The 23,195-nt window shown below is 51.2% G+C and overlaps 3 protein-coding genes across 4 annotated transcripts; all 3 read right to left on the bottom strand.

Moving 5' to 3' along the window:
- Positions 1-1,093: 1,093 nt before the first annotated feature.
- C9H2orf72 (chromosome 9 C2orf72 homolog) lies at positions 1,094-8,546 on the bottom strand. The gene is made up of 3 exons (XM_075761308.1): positions 8,001-8,546; positions 4,825-4,941; positions 1,094-3,635 (listed from the first exon to the last, which is right to left on the bottom strand). The coding sequence occupies exons 1-3, from the start codon at positions 8,524-8,526 to the stop codon at positions 3,544-3,546; spliced, it is 735 nt and encodes a 244-aa protein (XP_075617423.1). The 5' UTR covers positions 8,527-8,546; the 3' UTR covers positions 1,094-3,543.
- A 5,873-nt stretch (positions 8,547-14,419) lies between these two features.
- On the bottom strand, positions 14,420-18,543 carry LOC142602936 (uncharacterized). 2 transcript variants are annotated; one of them, XM_075761307.1, is made up of 3 exons: positions 16,791-18,543; positions 16,157-16,290; positions 14,420-14,644 (listed from the first exon to the last, which is right to left on the bottom strand). In XM_075761307.1, the coding sequence occupies exons 1-2, from the start codon at positions 17,434-17,436 to the stop codon at positions 16,184-16,186; spliced, it is 753 nt and encodes a 250-aa protein (XP_075617422.1). In that variant the 5' UTR covers positions 17,437-18,543; the 3' UTR covers positions 14,420-14,644; positions 16,157-16,183. The 2 variants fall into 2 exon arrangements, with proteins under 2 accessions (XP_075617422.1, XP_075617421.1); XM_075761306.1 differs by having other exon boundaries at positions 14,420-16,290.
- A 627-nt stretch (positions 18,544-19,170) lies between these two features.
- On the bottom strand, positions 19,171-23,137 carry RPL35A (ribosomal protein L35a). Its single transcript, XM_075761368.1, has 5 exons — positions 23,027-23,137; positions 22,565-22,607; positions 20,986-21,138; positions 19,873-20,017; positions 19,171-19,229 (listed from the first exon to the last, which is right to left on the bottom strand). Exons 1-5 carry the CDS (start codon positions 23,124-23,126, stop codon positions 19,206-19,208), a joined length of 465 nt encoding a protein of 154 aa, XP_075617483.1. The 5' UTR covers positions 23,127-23,137; the 3' UTR covers positions 19,171-19,205.
- Positions 23,138-23,195: the final 58 nt, after the last annotated feature.

Raw genomic sequence — 23,195 nt, 5'->3', positions numbered from 1 at the left:
CCGCTCTGGCCGGTCACCCCCACGCCTCATCACCCCCACGCCGGACCCCACGGGCTCCCCCGCCCCACCCCACCCCACTAAGGTCTTGCACCCCGCACCGGGCCCGCAGGTCAGCCACCTCATGCTTGGCCTGGCATGGTGGGCAACCCTTTGCTGCCCGCACTTTGCTGCCTAGGGGTGGTAAAGGAGGCTGCAGGGCCAAGGGCTGAGGGATCCCCACGGTGATCACCCGTGGGGATCCTTCAGCCCTTGGCCCTGCAGCTCCGTAAATACCCGCTCAAAGGCTGCTCCCTCGCCCCTGGCTGCACAGCACAGGTGGCAGCTCCCCCCTGCCAGGACAGGCCGCCTGCAGTGGGCACAGGCGTGTCCCACGACATTGCAGGGATCAGGGATTTTACCCCATGGATTTACCGCCTCTTCCAGGCCACCTCTGGGCCCCGACTCCTCTACACATACCTTGTGGGAAATCCCTCACCCAAACCCATTTCTCCCTTAAAAAGGGAAGCACAGGCACAGGTGCACGTGACAGCCCCTCAACAAATCCTTTTCCCCATCTAGCTTTGCGGCACAGGGCAGTGTCCAGCTCCCCCACACGTGCATACCTGAAGGTGCCCCAGTTGTGGAGCAACACAGAGTCATCTGGGCTCCTGCTTTGGTTCCAGATGGGAAATTCAGGCTGGTGGATTTGTACCAAGGAAAATCTAGCTCAATGGCAATGGTGCTGCACAACGAGCCCAGACTTCGGTGGCATTGGTTTCTACCTGTTTCCTCCAAGTAAGAAAAAGATACTTTTTGAAGGGCTTGAATTCCTCAAGGAAGCCTAATGGCCTCAGTGAGCGTTATTAAAAAAAGTTATCAGAGCCCTATCCATGACGCTCAGCCCACTTCTCAGACAACAGATCTCCAGCCTTCCCACTGCCCACAGGTGAGCAGCCCAAGCTGCACACAGACCAATTCTGCTGATCGTCTGGATACTATATACTGGGGTCACTCCCATTCCCTCCCAACAGACCTTTTCTTTAAATCAAGAGAAATATCAGTTAAAGCACGCATAATGCTACCTTAAGGATAACACCATGGCAAACAAAAACCAAACTGAAGTGCTTTCCAGTTCAGAAATTAAATGTCTTTATTCTTTACAAGAATAAAGATAACAGTGCCCTTAAATTATTAAAGCAATTAAGCGTGTAAAACTATCTGCTGCGCCTCCGCATGCCCAGCTAGTGAAAAAAAAAAAAAGAGATAAAAAGAATTCAAGTCACTTTTATTCCTCAAAGGAAAAGAATACTTTTGGTCAAATGTATTCCCACCTACACCTCCTAAACCACAGGCAGTTCATCCGCTTCCACGAAAGTCTCACTGCAAGGGAAACTTGCATGGTTTACTTAAAAATTACCAGTAAATAAATCCATTGGATTTGTAGCGCTAAGGTTTAACTGCAAATCTGTACTCTTGGGCCACCTCTTTGTTGGTAAATTCTAGGCAGCAAAGGCCAAATACTGCAAGAAAATAAAGATTCACCTGATCATACTATCAAGTCCTAACCAAGCCCACCTAACCAAGGGCTTTATCGGGAAAGTATGTCACTGCCCAGAGACCTGGGCTCTGCTGCGAAGACGAGCAGAGGGACTCCACCGCACAGCAGACCACGCTGGAAGGAGAGCAGCTTCAGTGCCCTCTCTGAAGAGCAACATGCTCCGCCAGTGTCAGCTGCCTCCTAGGTTCACTCTCCCCAGCCCACACCCACACAGGAAAGTGTTTCTGCTGTGAAGAGATGTGACATGCGCTTCCCCAAATGCTGCTCACAGGGACTTGGCATCCACCTATCCCCTCCCTCCCGCCTTCTTATGGAGCAGCTACAGCACTTTAAGGCTGCGTTTCAGGCAAAGCTTTCCTATGTAGACCAAGCCTAACTATCCCAACACATTCAAACGAGCAACGTGTGATAACACAGAGACTTGCTGAGCACACCTGGAAACGCTCTCTGTCTCTCCCACTCGACCCTGCAGCACGCCCCAGACAGCCTCAGCCACTCTCTCCCAGCCAAAAGGGGAAAGCACCATCACAAAAGGGATCGACTCTAAACCCAAGAGCTGCTAAGCTCTGCTGCAGTGTTACCATCATTACTCCAGTGAGGTAGGTAGGTGTTGCTGTACCCATCCTGCTGTTGGGGAAACTGAGGCACAGAAAAATGATTTGTTGAAAAATGTTGATGATGGTGAGCAGAGCTGGGTAAAAACCCATCCCCTACTTCAGGTAAGAGCTAGAGAGATGCTGAAGGCACACTGCTGGGAGAGAGTACTGGCTGGAGCTGGCAGGACACAGACACTTCAGCTGCCACTGAGAAAAAAGGAGCGAGAGAAAGGACATGCACGGAGGATGTACTGCCATAATTCAGCAGCTAACCCAGAGAAGAGGTAGGTAGGACATGATGGGCTGAAGTCTCTGGCCTGAAACTCCAAGAGGACAGCTAGTCCCAGACAAAACCCAGCTTGTGCTAAAAGTAAAACAAGACCTGGTTTATGCTGCATTAAAGTAAAAATAAAAAAGGTATTCCTACCATAATAATATTCCTCATAAACCAAGGATTTGTAATTAATTGTGTTGCCCCACAGGCTACAGGCAGCCCTCTGGAACTACTTAGACTATTTGTATATTTTTATATTTATTTATGAAGCAGCCACATCTTGTTGAGAGGAATGCTGTGGGCCACCTCCAAGACCTGCCAGCACATGGCTGTGGAGATGTCCCAGGTAAGATGGGCCTCTCCCATAACCCCGTCTAGCATCAGCCACACCATAGTGTCCCTCTGCCACCCCCTCCAACCCAGGCCATCCATTAGTCTGTGAGCAACAGGACGAGCCAGAGGGATAGATCCTGCTCCCAAACCGCTCTCTGCTCCAGCTGCCATTACTATCGGTATCTTTGCATTATTCTGTCTACCCACAGTGGGCTGGTTTTGAATTCTTCACATTACACAGTTACATTCAAGCCTTTTCAGTAGCTGGAAGATCCAAGACCTCATATGTAGTCTCACTGCAGTCTCCATGCCACCACGTTATTTGTCTTTTTTTTGCCTGATCAGAGAGAGGGCGGGAACTTCAAAGCATCAATAAAGCAGGAAAACAAGGCAGCAGAATCTGTTTGCCAGGGAGGCCAGCCCTGGCAATCTCAGCAGGGAACTTTGCTCAGAATTAGAAAGCATTCCTCTTTCTTCAAGCAGGTGGCTGCATTTCACACCCAAAGTCCCCACATCATTTTGCCCAGGACATGAGACACATCCCCAAAGGGCTTCTCAGAAGCGCAGTGTCCATCGGCAGCTCCAGGCACCCCTGGGTAGCAGAGCGCAGCAGGGGATGGCTCTCTGGCACGGACCTCAGGCTGTTGGCAGCTACAGAAGACCCTGGCAAGTTAAGCTGAGCAGCTTCTCCCTGGAGCGGTGGGTCCTCGGAGGAGAGGGTGCGTGGGCATGTACCAGCTCCTCCTCCCAGTGCTCCAAATCCACCGGGCAGATCTGGGACGTGGACTGTGCATCCAGCAGCTCTAGGTGCCTGTGCCTCCAGCAGCTTCTTCGTAGTTTCCGTTGGGGGACAGGCTGGTCAGAGCCACTTCTTCCTCAGGGTCCTGCAGGTCATCTGCAAAGAGCAGAGAGAGGTCAAGGGAGATCTGAATGGGAAACTTTCTTCATGCAAAATGCAATTTAAGATGAAAAGAAAGCATGGGGGAAGCAACTGATATATACTCACAACCTAAGCACAGCTGATTTTTTTCATAACTCATTTTCATTTTGTTTTACAAACTCAACATTGCTTCAACAAACAGGGGAGCTCTGTGAGCAAAGGAGCAGGGGGCCCAGCTCCCTGGCCTCCTGCAGTCTCAGCAATCTCAGAACAAGCTCTGTGGCCATGAGGCATCACCTGCCTGGCACTGACAGCAAGATCAGGCGCTTAAATTTTCTGACCCTAGAGGACATGTCTCAAAGCTGCACAAATCGGGCACATCCATTCTTTTCTCTGACCATTATGCTTTTTAAGCATTTACGTGTTTAAGAGGCATTTGGACAATGCCCTTAATAACATGCTTTAATTTTCAGTGAGTCCTGAAGTGGTCAGACAGTTGGGACTAGATGATCATTGTAGGTCCCTTCTAAATGAAAATATTCCATTCCATTCCCAGTGAAGGAGCTTCCCCTCCTCTACGTGCTCCATAGAGTAGTCTGGATCTCCACACCACGCACCTTGTAGCCTCCTGCATGGGGGCACTTCTGCAAAAAATCCCTGCTGGGAAAGGCAAGCAGGAGTGCCAACGGTACAGCAAAAGCTGAACACCAGGCTATTCATTACCTGAACAACTTCCTTTAGAATCAGGGAGCCCAAAGCTGACAGCCCTCTTCCTCCTGCCCACCAGCCCCAAATGCAAGTGGTTTGGGAACACTCCTTCCAGCTGTGTTTGCAGAAAACATCACGTAAGATCAGCAGCGATGCTTCCAATTCATTGTTTAGACAGACAGTAGTTCTGCTGCCAGAAATTCCAGCAAAATGCAACTGAGTTCAGCAGTGCTCCCAGGGGTGTAGTTGGGCACTGGACCCAGCGTGGTTTTATTTAGACAAGCAAAAGGTCAGAAAACAGGGAGATGGCCACACTGCAGCCAGATGTGTGTTGGTTGTCTTCAGGTTCTGGCCAAACCACAGCCAGGGAAGAGACAGCAGCTGCAGAGCTGGATACAGCTTAAGGAGGCCACCAGCAAGGGGTTTGGGCACCAGGGAGTCAGTGAGGAACCTCTGACAGTCACAGCAGGAGTACAGGGGAGGGAGCTGGGCATACCTTCATGAACATTGTTTGCAGCTTTTGCTTCGTGACCATTTCTCTGGCTCCTCCAGCTCCAAGGAATGCACTGCAGGAAGGATGGGAGCCTCCACCTCTCGCTGTCTTTCCCCTCTTCTGGATAAACCAGAGAAGATGAGTTCAGACTGGCAGCGGGTCAGCCCTGCTGTTCCCCCAGCTCCCCCCTGCTGACTCGCAACATCTCCCCTCCACGAGCCCAACTCCTCGCAGCAAAACCGGGTCCGCTCCATAGAGCCCACCCCTGGAAAGCACAGAGCAGCTCCTGGCAATCCTTATTTCAGGCTGAAACCTTTCTGCTACCCTGGAAATTTGTCCCCAGTGTCAGTTTCTACTTTGCCACCTTGCTGCCAAAACCATCCTGGATGCGGCAGCCCAGAGCGAGCAAGAAACCTGGCAGGAGCTCAGTCGGCACACGTGGCAAGGCTGGGGACTGACGCGGTTAGGGCATTCCTGCAGAAGGAAGTTTTTCTTTTGTATTATCACACAGCTTCTGCCACATCAACCTATTTACTGCTCCCCGCTTTATCAAGCAATTCCTCCCTCCTAGGGAGACCCGCTGGACACGCAGACTTGCAGCACATTGAAACTAAAAAAAGCTGTAACCGCTTGCAAAATGCAGAGACTATGTGGCCTCCATCGATGTATAGTATTTATTCTGGAGGACAACAAAGGTCACAGCAAGTTACTACAGGCTTTCAAATCATTATAGTGAAACACTACAGCAGCTTGTAAAGCACTACACCAGCATATTTTATATGGTTTCCAACAGCGGCAGTTCAGCATCTCCATTGAAATATCATCCAGCCTTTCACCTCCTAATCTGATAACAAATGATAAACCACTTCAGTGTCCTTCAGCTTATCAAACTGTTGCGACACTAAAGGGTTCACAGTGGCAGTTTCCTGCCAGTCAACAGACCAAAATCTCCAGCCGTAAACACATCCCTTTCTCACAGTGCCTGGGGACTCTGGACACCACTGAGACATGACAGGAGAGCAGCCCAGTACATTTCCGCTTAGACCCGAAAGATGCAGGAACCCCACTGTGATTCCTGTCCCAGCTCCACCACGTGAATAGCAGTGTCCACAACCTTCCCAGCATGAGGGGGCTGCAACTCCAGAGCAACTGTCACGGGCAGAGCTGAGCAGCCATGTGTGTGGAAGAGGCTTTGAGGCTGGGCTGAAATAAAAAGGGCACAAGCACACGTATACAGAGCCTTACACTCTGTACACCTCCCAGCATCCTTATCCAGATGCAAGAGCATCTTTTGCCAGTTTAGCACAAGCCCCTTTCAAAGTCAAGAGGGGAAACAAGACAAGCTCAACCCTGAGCGAGGATATCTTTACAGTAGCATCCCTAGAACCCGCTTTGCAGGGTGCTCCGCAGCTCCCCGCCCATCCTTCCCACAGTCCTCCCTCACATTACATTAGATATTATTCCCCTTGTGCTTTGCTTGTGGGGAAAGCCACGGGGCAAAGGAGACCAGGCTGCAATGAAGCTGGTGCCTGGCACTGCCAGGTCCCCAGCTCTCTGGAGGCATGGCTACGCTTGGGATCCCTCTGGCCACATGGAGATTTCGGAAGGCAGCGGTCACTGGGGCATGGAAAGAAGCTGCCCATGTCTAAGGTTGAACCCTGCAGCCGATGAGCATCCTCATTACACATGCAGATCCTGGGACACTTACATGACTAAGAGCAACCAGGCAGCACATCAGAGGTGAATTAAAGCAACATGCCAAGTCCTCCTACCCACCACGCTTATAAAGCACACACAAACATGCTGCAACACCTGCTCTGGCTCCTTCTGCTCCTCTTCTTCCCCTGCTGGCTGCTACGCTGCTTCCATGTCTGCATGAAGGACAAAGCCACAGCTAGCCACAAAAATATCTGTACTGAGCCAAGCGCCAGCAAAGTGCAGAGGTAGGAAAAGGTCATGTATGCAGGGATGTTTTTCTGCCTCTGCAGCTGCTGTCCCACCAGGCTGCTGCAATCAGAACTGGAGGGTTCACTAACACCTGAGAGCACACCAGAAATTCTTGCAGCACAAAAAATGTGAGGAATACAAAAGCATGCAAAAGGAGAGAAGCTGGAAAGGGGATTGTGCGTGCCTCAGTACAAAGAGTTGGCAGAAAACAGCCCTGCACCCTCACAGTGAGTCCCGGCCATCTCAAAGCTCCTCAACATTCAGATCCAGGATTCTGGACTGAGCTGATGGAAGAAGCACCTGAGCTGCAGCCGACCATCCCCACGTCCCAGGGATCCCAGAGGATCCTGTCAATGTGGTGCTGCAGGCAAGTGCCAGGATCCCTTGGGATAAAGGCAGGAAGACAGTGGAACACCAGGGCCCCTGGAAACGATGAGGAGCAAGGGAAAAGTGGGGAAAAATGAAAGAAAGGAGGAGGAAAGGGAAACAGCCCACGTCAAGCAGTGCCAAAGATTAAAATGAGCCCAGGCTGTTTTGTGTGGCTGCTGTGAGGGCAGAGCCTGCCCAGTCGCCCATCACCCTGCGTTTGCACACAAATATGACTCGCCTTTCGCCCCGGGGCAAGTGCTGTTCCTCAAGGCCTGTTTGACACCCAGCTTTCATCCAGCCATCCTCACGTTGCTTGAACTGGACACCAACAACTGTGTGGTTTTAAACCCAAGCACCCACTTGCTGTTGTTCTTATTCATTATGCAAAGCCAACACAAGCACCTTCCTCCTGCAGGAAGGTCAGGTCCTGCCTGCACCCTACAGCAAGGGCCACACCCCAATCCTGCATCCCCAAGAACACACATCCATAAGCATGGATGGCCACCGCATCACAGCTGTCACCCACCACACGTCTGCTATCCAAGAGCTGCTCTAGTGCTTCCCAGCCCGCTGGGAAGTTTGTCCTCCCCAGCTGTCAGGACTGGGAACCCCACCAGAAAGAGGCAGATCCCATTGGGAAAGCTCTGATCCCACCAGCATGAAAGAGATCCCACTGGGGAAAGCCGGATCCCATCGGGGTGGGGGGAAGATCCCATCAGGAGTGGTCAGATCCCATTAGGATGGGGTAGATCCCACCGAGGAGGGGAAGATCCCACAGGAAAACGGAGCAAGTCCCATCGTAAAAGCCCACGGCCCCCGAGGGAGGGAGGGAGAGAGGGAGCGGCCGGTCCCCCCCCCGGTACCTGCGGGGTGCTGCAGGGCGGCCCGGAGAGCGCGGCAGGCGGCGGCGCGGCAGTCGCGCAGGGCGGCGGGGCTGCCGGGGCTGTACCGGGCCGCCTGCACCGTGCCCGGCGCCGGGAAGTGCCGCCGCAGCGTGGCGTCCAGCACCGCCGCGTCCTCCCCGTCCCCGCCGGGCAGGAGGACGCCGACGACGGCGGGCGGCGGCGCCGGGGGCAGGCGGCCGCGCACGTCCCGCACCACCTCCCGCAAGCGGGCCCGGGCCCCGCGGCTCCGCGCAGCCCCGCCGCGGCACAGCACCAGCAGCAGCCGCGCTCCCAGCGCCCGCCGCCCGCCGCCAGCCCGCCGCTGGGACCGGCATCCCGGCCCCGGCCCCGGCGGTGCCTCATCGCCCAGGAGGTCGCGGGCGAAGGCGGCCAGCGTGGCCGCCGCCGGGGCCCCCTCCGTCACCTCGGCCACCAGCAGCACGGCCCGCCGCCCGCCCGCCCCTTCCACCAGCGCCCGCAGCTCCTCCAGCTCCGCCGTCGCCATCCCCCGCTGCCGCCGCGCACGCTGCCCGGCACCGCGCACCGCCCCCGGCGCCGCACCGCCCACCGGCCCTGCCGCCCGCCCCCGCGCACCGGTCCCTCGCACCCTACATCATCCCCGGCCCCGTACGCGGGCATCAGCTCCAGCACCGCCCCCCCCCGCGCCAAGCACCACCCCGTGTGCCGGCCCTGATGCAGCGGCGGGTGTGCCAAGGACACCCACCCCCCGCCCCATGGCAAGGCAGCCTGCGGCACCTCCGGCACCCCCCCAGCTCCCTCCGGCGCACAGCCCCTGCCTGCTGTCAGGTGGGCACAGCACAGAGGGTGCTGGAGGGACCTGGGGCCCCCAGATCTGCCGTGCAACCAGGCCCGGAGTCCTTGCACAGGCCTCTTGCGAGGCTGGTCCTGTTACCATTGGGGAGGTGATAAAATTCCGGTAAAAAACACACACTGTGGGGGGGCTAGGAAACTGAGAGGGATGAGCGAAGGCTGTGCTGACTGCAAGGTGGGACATGTGCAAGACCTTGATAGAGGAGCAGCTGGTTACACCCCTCAAGAGTATCACATACCCCAAAGGTTCAACACACCATACCCTAGGGCAGTGATGGAGTGGCCTCTGCAGGCATCATGTGCAGTAGGAGGCACAATGCTTCCGCACACCCTGGCCAGGCTACAACCACATTAATGCCACCTTTTGAGAAACAATCACCTCCTCAAAGACCAATTCGTGCACAAGTGCAAAGCTGCAGAAATGCTGCAAAGCCAAACTGCAGCCCCCACCCCACACACTGCAACTCCAAGTCCCTTCCCAAGCCAGTCCCCTTTGGCTCCCCCTCCGCAAACACCACATCCGTACCCTTCCACACAGCCTGTAGTCACAGCCCCACCAGCATCAGCAGTGCTCCGCAGTGACACACACATGTCCTGTCAAAGCACAAAACGTTTGCATGGATAAGTCCAGAGCTATAATCAGGGCTTAGGTGCTGGCACGCATGACACAGCCCCAGCGCAGGAAAAGGCCCATATCCCACAAGCTGGCTCTGCCGGTTGACGGTGAATGAAAGCCACGTAGTGGCAGCCGCTGTACCTGGCCCTGGCAGTTGCTTGGTGTCAGTGTGCCTGGCAGACGAACCAGGAAGCTCCCCGATCCACAGCACATGGTAAATATTTCCCCTGTTCCACATCAGAACAGGCTCCTCTAAACAGGTCATGTCTTATCACAAGAACCTGGGAGAGGATAAACAGGTCAAAGGTGCAAACGGCTGGAGTCACCTTGGCCAGTCGCCCTCCGAGGACGATCAGAGCCAAACCATCTCTGCGAGGTGGGTGGAGGAAGGCTCCAAGAACGCTGGGAGCTGAAATCCACACGCCTGCTCTGGATCAGTGATTCCCAACATGTGATTTGGGGTACACTCTTGTGCCACAAAAGCAGCTGGGCCAGCGTGCCTGCTCTCTGCCTGTCTGTCCTCTCAGCCACCCATCCCCAGAGCCCGGCAGGTCAGCAGCCACCACTGGGAAAGGATGTGCCACAGGCTGGTCCCCAGGCACGACAGAGGTGTGGCAGCTCAGGAACGTCACTGTGTGCCACCGATTTGAAGCCAGGAAAACATTTGTCCCAGCTGTGACAGGCTTAGCAAACACTGCCCCATGCCAGCATCGTGGGGGCTGGACAGCCCAGACGAGGGTTTCAAAGAGACTTTCTGCCCTGGGTCCTGGAAAAAGTAATTTACTCATTGACAAATGCTGATAAGCAAACTGGGGGGAGATAAAACAGAAGGATTAGGCTCCTCTTCCAAAGATCAGGGTCTATTGTTGGAAGAGCCTGTGCTTCCATGCCCTGAGAGCAGCTGTCAATATAGCAGGGCTACAAAGTCAGACATAATTCAACAGCCAAGATTAGCCTTAGTGTTGCCCACATTTTGTTTTTACAAGGATTTTTTTCTCACCTATTCAGAATCCTACTCATGGTCCTGTGGAGAAAAGCCCTGGGTGTAACCAGCACCATGAGCTGGGCCAGCGGCAGCAGGAGGAGTGAGTGCTGATCCCCACTCAGGCTTTCTCTGCTCATGCTTTCCCCAGCTACAAAATTTCAAGTACACATATTTGTTCATAAGCGGAAGGTCTCTGGGAAGAGGAACCATCAGCTTTGGCTGCTCCTGGCAAGGAACAAGCCAGAGATAGACACTTGCTTTGGCCACTTTGACTGGGGAAGCCCGGATCTCTTGAAGCTGGCTCTAAGGAGGCAGGATGCTCCCTGTAAACTGCCACACAGCATGCTAAACTCCACATGAGCTGCCAGCACAGGCTGTGGCGTGCTGGTGCCAGTTATACCCTGTCTGATTACAGCATGGGTCTCGCAGGGCTCTTTTCAAGCAGGGCTGTGCCAGTGGCTCAGGCAGAGACCCCCGAGTGCCTCGGGAAGCAGGCTGTCAAGCAGGGGATTGCCCAAATTTATGATGATGATTCCTGCAAAGAAGATACAGAAAAAATTGAAATGATCTTCCTAACTCAGCTCAGAAGGAAACCCACTTGCTATTTCTCTGCAGTGGCCCCGATGTTTAAGCTGCCAGCACAGCCTCTAAAAACTAATATTTGGGACTGGATAGAGCGTTTCTTCATGGCCACTGCAATTCTCTAGTCAATTTTGGGTACACATGTACCATTGCCAGCAGAGGCTGGTTGGAAAGGCGAATGTCACTCACAATACCCAACCAACCTTGTTTACATTTCTTTATTCATTAACAGAGGTAAGATCTAATAGCAAATACAACTTTATCTTCCTTTGCGTTAAAGAGGTACAGCTCAAAGGGTTCAGAGGCAGTCATGAGCTCAGCAGTATTTGTAGTCCCCAACAAAGCGACTTCAGAGCTCTGGCAGGCATCTGAACAAAAACACAGATGTATTTACAAGTCCTGACACTCCTTCAAACCTCCACCTGACACTCACGTTTGTAGAAAATCTCTACAGATAGCCCTAAATGAGGGTAATCACATCTCTTACACATGCCCACGGCTGCTGAGAGCAAACATAACATCTGCTCATTTTGGACTTCAAAGGAGGAAGAGAAGACACTTCGTTCAGAGAAATAAATTTATCATGTGTATTAGTAGCACCTTGAAGTCTAAACAAAATCAAAGGTCCATTGGATTAGGCATCTTAAGAGATGCATTTACCAAGATTAACCTCTCTCCTGATGAGAGTAGAAAGAGAATGGGGAAAAAGAATTCTCATGTCAATTTTGATGACAGGAGTGCAAAGAGGCTAAACAACCAGGAGGCAATCTGTGGGAGCAGCAGGCTCTGAGCTCCCATGTCCAGTGACCCAGCCCAGCTCCTTAAACTCTTCCTCTTGGCAGTCTCAGTGCTCATGGGGGCACTGGAAAAAGCCTCTGAGCCAGCTAGGAGCAGGATCTGGCTGCTGACAAGCTAAGCTTTAGGGAACCTTTGCACAGGCGCTCTTTCACAGACCTGTTCTCTAAAGCTGCTTCCACTTACCGCTTTGGAAAAACACCATCAGTACGAGATGCCGGAGAGCATCTGCTGTGCTTGTGCAGTGCTATCAGCTACCACCGAGAGCATTGCTGTGGGGGCACCAGCGCTCACTGAGCTCTTCATCCACAGAGATCTTCTCAGGTGCCTCAAAGAAGTAGCAGAGGGGGCAACTTCAAGTGAAGAAAATACCCCTTGCCCTGAACCACACAGTTGCATTGAGCCCCTTCTAGCCCCTGTCTCCTGTTCACTCCTCCATGGCTCTTCCCAGCTCCTCCACTGACATTTCCCAAAACTCTCCTCAACCTTTCTAGCACCTGAACCCAGACCCCTCCCCACTTTCCACCCACTGAACCTTGAACTTTATCAAACCAGACGTGGATCCTTCCTGCAACAAGTTCACTCTCAACTGAATCCGAACTGGATGGTCACTTTGTTCTGTCCCAGGTCCCCACACCCCAGACCTAGCCACCTCCAGGGACTGGAGGCAACCCCAGTTTTGCTCCCCTGGCAGCCTGCGCCGACTCAGCCCTGGCCTGGATCCATCCAAGTCATCACATCCCTCTGAGCTCCGCTCAGCAGAGGTTACGCCCCGTAAGCAAATATAGCTGGGAACTCCCCGTCTGCCCCGTGGCTCAGACACTCTGCACACAGCCTGGCTTCCTGATGGGGAACCCCAAACCTTTCCCTGCCTCTCTTCTCCAAGATCCCGTTCTCTTTGAAAGTCATGCATTGTCCTGCCCATCTCTGCAGTTGCCCTAAGCTTCCTTCTGCTTCCTTGAGTCACCATCCCTTTCTGGATGGCAGAGGGACATAGAAAGGTATTGCTGAAGAGGAGGTTGGGGACCAGGCGCAGGGCCATGTGCGAGGAGCCCAGGGTGTCGGGGCAGTCCTGATCACACGGTAGGAGGGATGTCTCTGCCTGTCTCCTTGGAAAGCGATGGAGGCTGCCCCTCAAGCCTGCTCCAGTCTTTGCTCCTCCACTGGAAAGATGTTCAAAATGTGGCTGGTGATAGACATGAAATCAAACCCAAGGACCAAGCTGCCTCTTCTGGCCTTTTTCCTGCTGTCCTGCCAGAGCCTCAGCTGGACCCTTGCCTTTGGTTTGACAACAGGACCCAGGACTAGCTGTTCACAGCCACCAGACTCCATTTCTTCCCAGCACACACTTGCCTTCAACACAGCAGCCCAGCTTTTTGTCATCTTACCCTTTGCAGAACCTCTTAAAAGTTACCCCAGACCCCACCGAGCTGGACACCGGTGGTTGGGGACCTCTGCAGGCAAACGCAGCCCCTTCTGCCTCCCTCACATCCTCCTGCCTCCTTCCCACAAAACCCCTTCTTGGCACAGGCCAAACCCCCAGCTTCTCAGACAAAAGCAAAGGGCAGATCCATCAGCTTTCCAGGAGTTGCTCCGATGGGCAGAGCAGGTGGGTTTGGAGCTGCCTGGTTTGTCACTGTTGAGCCCTGAAAGAGGCCACAGGTGACCAGCTGGCAAGGTGCCCTCCTGGCACGCTACGGGATTGCACCAAAGGGCAATTGGACTTTGTCCTGGCACCTAGGCATGATGTGCCAGATCAGTGAGGAGCGGGGTTTTTCAGAAATGGGCAAAGCTTGTTCTGGATGGCAAAGCTTGGCTCAGATGTTGTCTCGATCATCTTCAAGAGGTCGTACTCAGATGCTCATATGCCAGGAGCCCACTGGAGCAGCTGCTCCCTGCTGCTCTCACAGCATGTGATGCCAGCTGAGCAGAGCAGGTTGTTCTCTTCTGTCTCAGGAAGAGACCTGTTGCCATTGGCAGACTTCTGGGCCGTGCAGCAGTAATCCTAATGCTTGCTGATGCGTCCCGTTTTGGGGCTTGAGCTGAGCTGGCTGGAGAGTTTGTTCCTGCTTTGGTGGATCACAGTGCTCCTGCTAGCCTGGGAGCAGAGCCATCACATAAAAACTTGCCAACCCTGCATTACTCTGCACTCACAGACAGCCTGAACTGTACACATCTTGCATTGACTCAAAGGAACTATTTCTGCATTAGCTTGACCCAAAAAAATAAGCGTTCTCTTTAAGGAAAGCGGGAATTTATCTTAAGATGCCCAGTTGCTCATGAAAAGTCTCTTGCACAACACAGCCATCAAGTTGTGTTACAATTACGTTCGGACAACTGGACAAGGTTATTTCCCTCTGACCTTTAAAAGCAAGGTTTTTTCGCAGAACCAGCACCCCATCCAAGAGTTGCCAAGCACCAGCACCACCCAAACACCTACAGCAAGGTTGTGCTTCTTGGTAAAGCCACACTGTCCTCCAGGATGTGGAAAGAACCCATATTTGGATATCATCCGTTCTCACCCTCTCCCCTCCCCCCAAAAAAAACCACCCCAAAAACCCAAACCAGACAAAACCACACCAACCCTGGAGGATCCTTTCCCTGAGAAACGTTGGTTCAGAGGCTCTGTAACACCCTCAAATCCCACTCCTTCCCTACTGTATTGCACAAACCTGCACCTTCAGCAGGAGTTTCATAGTCTTTGATGTATAATTTTAAAGCTTATAACTACACACAAACACACAGGGAAATGAAATAAATACTTCTTTTAATACTTCTTTTGGTGATAGATAAGATCTTAGGTGGACACAAGATCTGTAAAAAAAAAAATCACAGAGAAGAAATACATATAAACTCACAATAGTAAAACAGCTAATCATGGTGCTTTGCCATGCCCAGAGAGGATGGGAAATGAGTTCAGCTATTGTATTGGCCATTGGCCTTAGAAACAAAAATAATTTAGTGCTCCCACAGTTCCTCCCATCCAAAATAACCCATCCCAGTAATTCAGCCTGCTGGATATCTACTGGTACCCACTTCTATATAGGTCAGTCATTGCAATAGCCCCTTTAATGGACAGTTGGCTAAATGTTGGGTTTTCATCTGCATAGATTTTTTCTTTTTCACCCAGGAGTGAGGAAGAGTGAACACAAATGTACTGCCTTACTTGCAGTGCCTCTAGTTTGAAGAGGATGCTGATTGATTTCCTGTTACGGAAGGGCTCAGCAGTGTCAGTCTGCACTCGGGCACAGATGAGGACCGTCCTCGCTCCAGCTGATTCTCAGCCCTATACACACTGTGGGTTCAGCCCCCACCGCTCTCAGTCCTAGAGCTGTACTGACACCTCCATACACCAGCACCCAGACCTTGATCTACAGACCTCAGTGGAGTTTGGCTCAAGATACAGCAAGCTTCTTTCACCCATCGTACTGAAGGGACAGGACATTTGGGGGCAGCTCAGGCAGCAAGCATGAAAACGCAGCACGAATGATAGCAAGGTGTCGCATGCCCAGACGCACCGCACTGAGCTGGCGGGCATGCCTGCAGGGGCTGCCTGTGAGACAGAGAGTTGCAGAGCATACCATGCACATAAACCATCCACAGCTCCTTCCATCAGGGTAGGTGGGAAGGATCCCATGGATCAGCGTAAGACATTTAGACAGCTCATTCTGGACCCTTCAACTATTCTGGTGTGAGGACAGTGTCTTGGGAAAGGCCAACGCACTAATGGCAAATAGCAGTGCAACGGGAGACAGACCTTCATCTTGTTTGCAGCATCTTGTCTGATAAGCAAGAGGGGGCAGCAAACTTTGCTTTCCCACCATCCTGTGACTACAAAGAACCCTGGGGAATTTCAGGAACTTTGTGCTGATGAGAACTACCAAAGACTCCTGCGTTCAGGCTCTCCTGGGAAAAAGCGGTCTTAGGTCTTACCTCTGGGTTTCTTTCACTTTGTCAGTTTTGGGACAGTCTAAAATCCAGGCACAGCTGGCCTGCTCTCACTCCCTCTCTGTTGACAGCTGGTTTCTTGGGGACAGCCCAGCAGGTTTCTCAGGGACATTTTGATATTCAAGCAAGGCATTTCATGCAAAGCAGAAACGCAGTGATTTTTGACAGAAGTTTCCTGGGATAGATTGTTCAGGCAACGTAGCGAAGAAATCTGAGCTTTGTAGCAAGGACAGTGTGATGCTGAAGGAGCAGCGTCCCCTTCTGGCAGCAGCCACATACTGAATCATGTTGGTGCAGAAGGACTGGGCAGACAAGCAAAGCACCAGGAGGATAGCGTTTCTACAAAGGGACATCAAAGTGAACAGCGCTAAAACCAACCTGCCAGATGCTGCTGCCCAAGGGAATTCATTCTCCAGCTGTCTTCGATACCTTGTGCCGCATATGTTCAGGCAGAGCACAGCGGTAGCTGAACTCTGGGAGCGAAACAATAAATGGACCCTGAGAGTCGACTTCTAGAGGAGGAAACAGACACGAGAGAAGAACAGCAGGTATCACCCTGGTCAAAGCTTTGGCTGATGGCCCACCCAAAAGAGTTGGCACACCCCTCCAATGAAGAATGCAGGGTCAGTGAGATGGTGAGCTGCTAATATAATCATGAAACGCCCCAGTGGTGAAGTCAGGACTGCAGCTCTTACACTGTGTAGCATCTCCATAGCAACATGTGTTCTGGGGCAAGAAGCCACCATCGTCTGACTTGGAAGAGGGCACACAGTTGGCTCAGACTGCATTGTCCACCCCCATCCCAGCACTTAAGCCCTCATTCTCATTTCCAGCTCACATTGCCTGCAAAGTCCAGCTTATTTTCCCTCCTGTATCTGAACCCGGCCACCAAGCCAGGTCTTTGGTCTGTACCATCTCTGACCCTTCCATGACCCACTCTGAGCACGTTTCTCTTTCCAAAAACCCTATCTCTTTCTCCCTTGCCCCTACATTTTGCTATGTCCCAGGATACCTTCATGGCAGTTCAAGACTTCTCTCAGTGCTCTACACGCAGCTCTCTTTGCATCCAGGATACCACCAGGCTGACCAGGGCTGTAGACTGCTGCCTCCACCACGAGTTGCCAGGCCCCATCCAGCAGACACTGCATTCTCCTGAGCGCTCCCACTGCCTCATCCAGCTGCTCCTGGGGGTCTGGGTGGATCATCACAAGCACCAGCACATACGGCAGGCAGGGGAGGAGGTTCCTCACATTCCAGAGAGCCTCATCCAGGTGATCCCACTGCATGAGCTGCTTCAACACAGTGGCTTTCCACAGCATAAAAACCAGATGTGGCTGAACCTCTTCCTCCTCCTCCTCTTCCATCCTCTCTGCCTGCTGTAGTTTAGCCCTGATGTCAGCTGTGCCACACAGGTCCTGGGCAAAATCCACCAGCACCGAGGGAGTTCTCACATTGTCATCATCCACCTCCATCACCAGCACCTGTCCATTCTGCCTCTGCACCATGTGCAGGAGGTTGAGGAGCTCCCAGGTGGTTTGGTCCACGAAGGAGCAGACAGCAGGCTCCTCTGATGCCATAGCTTCCTCCTGCACGAGTCGTTTTACTGCATTGATGGGGAAAGGAGTGGAAGGGGTTTGCAGTAGCAAAGGCACTTGCATGGCACAGGCCTTCTAACAGGCTATGCCATCACGTACAAAGCAAACACACTGGTTTTGGTGGGACCAAATGAATGTGAAAGGGAATAGCAGAGTTTTGACACAAAAATTCAAAAATTGTAGCCATATGCTATTCGATGTTAGGCTTCCCAGGAGCAGGCTTTGTACCTCAGCAGTCTGGTACAGTAGAAAAAGATGAGAGAAGGATCATCACGTATTTTTGGGCATCATGCCTCAAACTCAAGAGTGCTTATTAACTCAGCAGCAGAATCCAACGATGGGACAGGTACCACAATCCTACCAACCTGCTGTTAAAATCCAATTTGCCCACTACATTTCCCCCTTCCTCTGGTAATGCCTAAAACTGGAAATTTTATTTGTATTCCACCTCATCCTTCTTTCAATCCTGTGTACAACCTGCCCATATTTGCAGAAGACTAAAGCCCTGCTTGACCCGACCCAGTGTCCCATAAGCTGCAGCTTCTCTCCACACGTTAAAAACCAGCAGCTTTCCACTGCCAGTGCTCTCCCGCTGTTGGAGACAGCAGCAGCAGGTTTAGTTCAGTCCAGACAAGTAACTCATATACCAGAGGTGAGTAGACAAGTCCAATTTTTGTTTGAATTACCAAAGGGTCTTAATTTACCCAGTAATGTACTCTGAATACACGACTGCTCCACCTCTTTCAGAAGGAAGAGGATTAGTGATGAAATACCAGCCCACCGCAGGGCAGGAGCAAAGCCCCCAGTTCAGAGAGGTCCCTACCACATGCTCATAGCAGGGCTGGGCAGGGAGAGGGGAGCAAGGGAAGGTCAGGATCACCACTCACCTGTCTCACTCACTGGGGACACTTCCCAAATGACTGAACAACTACACGGAATCAGCAGCATCACCCACTCAGGGTATTGACAGGTCATTTTGGGACTGTGACATCAGCAGTAACCATGCCAACCTGCACCTGCCTGAAACCTCCCTTAAAATTACTCAGAATTTTCAAGTGATGTACTAAGAAACTCTGAGACTTGCACTTTTAAGAATCTTTACATTCATTTTCCACCACCTTCTTGTTCAATAAACCTTAAAGAACTCACCCAAGTGATACACTACTGATATAAAGAAGATCCCCACCAACCCACATTACACACTGTGACAAGGCTGGCCAAGAAACCAGTATTAACGCTCAAGCACCACAGTTGTGTGTGATGAAAACACGTCTGAGTTAGTTACATAGAGCAGAGGCTACAGGCACACACGCTGCCCAGGTACTACAGTCTTATTCTTCGTGGTTCTAGTAGAACCACTATTTTTAGATGTGAGCTAGCACCTGCGAGGATTTAGTGTCCCATTATACAGTTTTGTCTCAACAGCAGTCATCGCTGAGTACAAGACAAACAGGAATAAGAAGTTTCCCTCTAGCAGGTAGGCAAAGAAGTATTTCTCATGCTCTATATAAAGCTTGTGTGCACAGTTTATGAGGTTGTAAACATTGTTTAGCTCCTCAAACCATTCAGATTCCGTGATGGGAGGCACAGACAGGTCGCAGTGAAGGCTGCCAGTTATCTGTCTCTAGAATGTAGTTTGCTCTACTAACGCCTTGCCAAGCAGGGGTCAAATCTCCATTTCATCATCTAGCTTAGAGTCACTGCTCCATCCCTGTGCTGTGAACTCTGGTACGCTACTGGAAAAGAATGAAGTCCCTCAAAATAGGTGGAAGGGATAAAAATAGAAATGTACAAAAATTAAACAGATTCTCCATTTTATTTCAAATAAAAATTTAGATCCTAGATGGATACAGCATCTGTAAAAGACAAGAATAGAATCATGTTAGAAATCCTGTTACTGGACTGTACTATTGAAAACACGAGGTTTGCAGTTACAAGCTAGATCATCAATCTCTTCAACTACTATAAAAGCAAACCCCCCCCTCCATTTACACAGAAGAGATGCAAGAGTGAAAAAGTGTAGCAACATCACTAGCAAGATATCACATCAAAGCTCTGGGTGATGAACCTAAAAGGACAGTCTCATTGAAGGCTTGTGGCTAACTCAGGTTCTAGGGGACAGGTCAGGACAACACAGCCCTCAGTTAAAACACTACGGAAGTAGGAGAAAAAAAAACCAATCTCTCAACAGGTAGGAACTGGAGTAGAAGGGTACAAAAATACATGTACAAGATCTGGGGAAAAGAAATCAAGCCAGCTTTAGAAGGGAGCTGAGGAAGAGTCCTGGGACTCAAAGAGCCTTTCCAGACAACCTGAGCAAACGTACAAACCCTCGACAATGAGACCAAGCCCCGCAGCACAAGCAGCCAGCAATAAACCTCTCCTAGCTCCAAAAGAAGCACTTATCAACCATAGTTTGTTTTCCCTCGTACTATGTGGGATTAAAATACACCCCAAAAATTGTCAATAATATCTTGTTGCTAAAATAAATCCACTCACCACCCGGATTCTGTGTCCAATGGCCTTGGCAGGAAGGTTGGAGCGGAACTTGGCACGAACCATGCCGCTGTTCCCATGGGCGCGGGTTACCTTCCCCCAGATCACTCGTGTCCTGTTGGGCTTGCCACCGGGGGTTACAGTGTTGCTGAGGAAATAGAGAGAAAGAACTGCTGAGCATGCCGGTCACAGCTCTGTTCGGGGCTGAGCAGTGATGGGGCAGACAACAGTCTCTAAGGCGCTTCCATAACTTTATTCCACAGCCATCTTTAGTTGGACCATATTCCACGTTTTTTACCTGTGAAATTTGCTAAGAGCTGGGATTTTCACTGTACCTTCCAAATAAGGTAAGTATTGTAGCTTGGAATTTTTCAGAAGCTCCACTGGAGAACTATTAACAAGTCACAAAACTTAAAAAAAACCTCATCAATTTCAACCACTAGTATAAGACTGCAAAAAACTTCTTTAGAAGAAAAGCCATGTGCCATCCTGGAAATGATGGTGGTCAAGTTAACAGTCTGATCAATTTTACTCAAGGCAATTCTGAACTCCCTTATCAGAACTCTAACAACTACACATAAAGAAAAAGTAAGCGGAAGGTAGTAAGTAACTGTTTTTAAGGCCTCCAGCAATGCCAGTACAGCAGAACAGTGCTCCAACTGGCCACGCAAAAGCCAGGAGACAAATTCCTCCAGGCTTCACAAAATAATTCCGCTGTTAAAGTAACTCAATAGCTCATAGTACTCGACACAAATTCACCTCACTTCAGTTTACTCTACAAAGCTGCGTACAACTTTTGTCAGTCTCAGGCAAAACTCCTCACACCATTTGCTCTTTAACATATCATTTATAACAGCGAATAATTATTTCACATTATTTCATGACCTGAATTAAAAACACATAGGCCAATTAAAGCAAAAATAACGAAGGACTTTAAAAATGAAACCAACCCAGGAAACTGGTCTACACAGTATCCCATGGACATTCTATTGATAAATTGAGCCAAATTTATTTCTATTCTAACAAAAGCTCAGTAACAGACTGCTCACATCCTGCCATTTGTAAAAGCTGACATACGAGTTGGCTAATTTAGGATAACAATAAAAAGTGACTTACTTTTTCGCTTTGTATACATAGGCACACCTCTTGCCCAAGTAGAAATCTGTCTCCTGACGGGCATAAACACCTTCAATTTTCAGAAGGGCAGTGTGCTCCCGCTGGTTTCGGAGACCACGTTTGTAGCCAGCAAAAATGGCCTTGCACCACAGCCTGAAGACATTGAAAACATTTACAAATTGTAATTCACTCCAAAGTATCAACATAAAAACAACTAACTTGCTGTTTCAGTAGAAACCATTTCTACACCAACAGAAATTTAGCTGAGGAAAACCCCCACTGCTCTTCCCTTTACTAATTACTGCAAATCCTTACATTCAGTCAACAGAGGAAAGCTCAGTAACTGGGACATGAAATATTATGAGAACTTTGTGTCCTTCTTCGTTACGAACTCCTGACACTACAGGCTTCATACAAAAACTGAAGTTCTTCAACATTAGTAGGCATTATGTTTTCAAATATCTACACATACTCAGTGATGAGGAAATACCACTTTTTTCTATACGCCACAAAAATTGTGTCTCCTGTGGTGCAGTAAATGCTATAGGAGAAGATATTAACTAACTGCTGTTAATTTGTAGCCTCAAAGGAATTAACTATGGTCTATGGGTACAGTCAGAGACAGCCCCCACACACACTGGACAAGTGACATTACACAAACTCCTCAACAATTCTTCATGACAAAGATTTGTTTGTACTACACAGGTAAAGCAATGTTAAGCCCTATAACCTCGCCCAAAGGGATCGGGGTGGAGATTGGAATGAAAATACCTTTAAATTGTTGTAATCTATGATTTGAGTTTTGTGTTATGCGAATTACTATAGCAGGAACCACCTGAATCAATGGAGGACAAGCCTTACGAGTAGCAGTCACCTGAGCTAAGCTGGCTTTGGTGCCCAGTAACTCCACGCAACAAATCACCTTCCTGTCCTAAGTGACCATCATAACAGATGGAGCCCAAAGTCATAGACTAAATGAAGTAATGAATTAATTCCTTGCTTTGTTTGGGTGCGTGACTTCTGCTTTACCTATTAAACTGTCTTTATATCAACCCACGAATTTTCTCACTTTTACCCTTCCGATTCTCTCCTCCACCCCACTGGGGGAGGAGTGAGTGAAGGGCTGCGTGGGGCTGAGCTGCTGGCTGGGGTTAAGCCACAACACCCCTATACCCATAGGAAAACTCAATGGCATAGCAGCTACCTTACTCAAGGAAGCAGTATGTCAAAGCTTCTACTGTACACTGAAGGTTCACAAACACTGTGCTAACAAAAACACCATAAATATCCCGCATCTCTCGACAGACTGGGAAAATTGTGGCACACCATATAAACAGCTATAACCAGTTTAAGGCAGAGGCTCAGAAGATAAAGACACAACTGTGGGCGCTTAGCAGAGGGCCCAGCAGGATACTGGGCAAAGGAGCTGCCCTGGAAAATGAGAGCAGCTACAGGAAAACGGATCATTGCCCCCAGCTTTAACAAAACTCTCTCAGAAATGCTCAGTTTGCAAGAAGATCTGTCAGAACTACACTGTAACAACGAGCCGAGACCCATCTCAGCAGGACAGGCCACTCACCTCCCGGTCATGGTGTCCTCCTGAAGCCCAGGTCCCAGCAGGCCTAGAAACGACACACAAGCCATGAGCCTCCCAGGCCCGCAGCTCTGTCCAGCCCAGCGAGCGGGAGACGCCGCAGGGCCGGCCCGGGGACCAGAACATCATGCCGGCCGAGGGCCACCCACTGCACGGCGACGAGGGTAGAGGGGCCGCCAGCTTCCCTACAACGGGCTCCGCCTCACGGGCAGGGAAGGGGACCCCTCCACTCCCCCACTGAAAGGGACGCTACAGGCGCCCCAGCGCCTTCAACTGCGGGCCTCAACCTGCGGCCGGGACCATCCGCCGCGTATCAGCTCCATCCCGCCCTCTACCCGCTCTACACGGGGCCAGCCGCAACGCCGCGGGAGCCCCGCGCCCGCCGATAGCCCCAGAGCAGGGGGCAGCTCCCCTCCCTTCCCGCCGCACCGCCGCTCCCCGGCTCACCCCCACGGCCGCGAACCAAGATGGCGGCAAAAGGGAGAACCACCCCCCCGCCTTCCGGGATATGGGCCGGGAAGGACCCCCCGCAGGCGACCGCCAGCATCGCCTGAGCAGGCAAAAATCGAAGCGGCTCTGGCGGGATGGGTACGCTGGTCCCCAGTGCCGTCTCTCA

This window comes from Balearica regulorum, chromosome 9, assembly GCF_011004875.1.
Source record: "Balearica regulorum gibbericeps isolate bBalReg1 chromosome 9, bBalReg1.pri, whole genome shotgun sequence".
NCBI lineage: Eukaryota > Metazoa > Chordata > Aves > Gruiformes > Gruidae > Balearica > Balearica regulorum.
The sequence above is the reverse complement of the archived record's forward strand: the minus strand, read 5'-3'. Positions and strand labels throughout refer to the sequence as shown.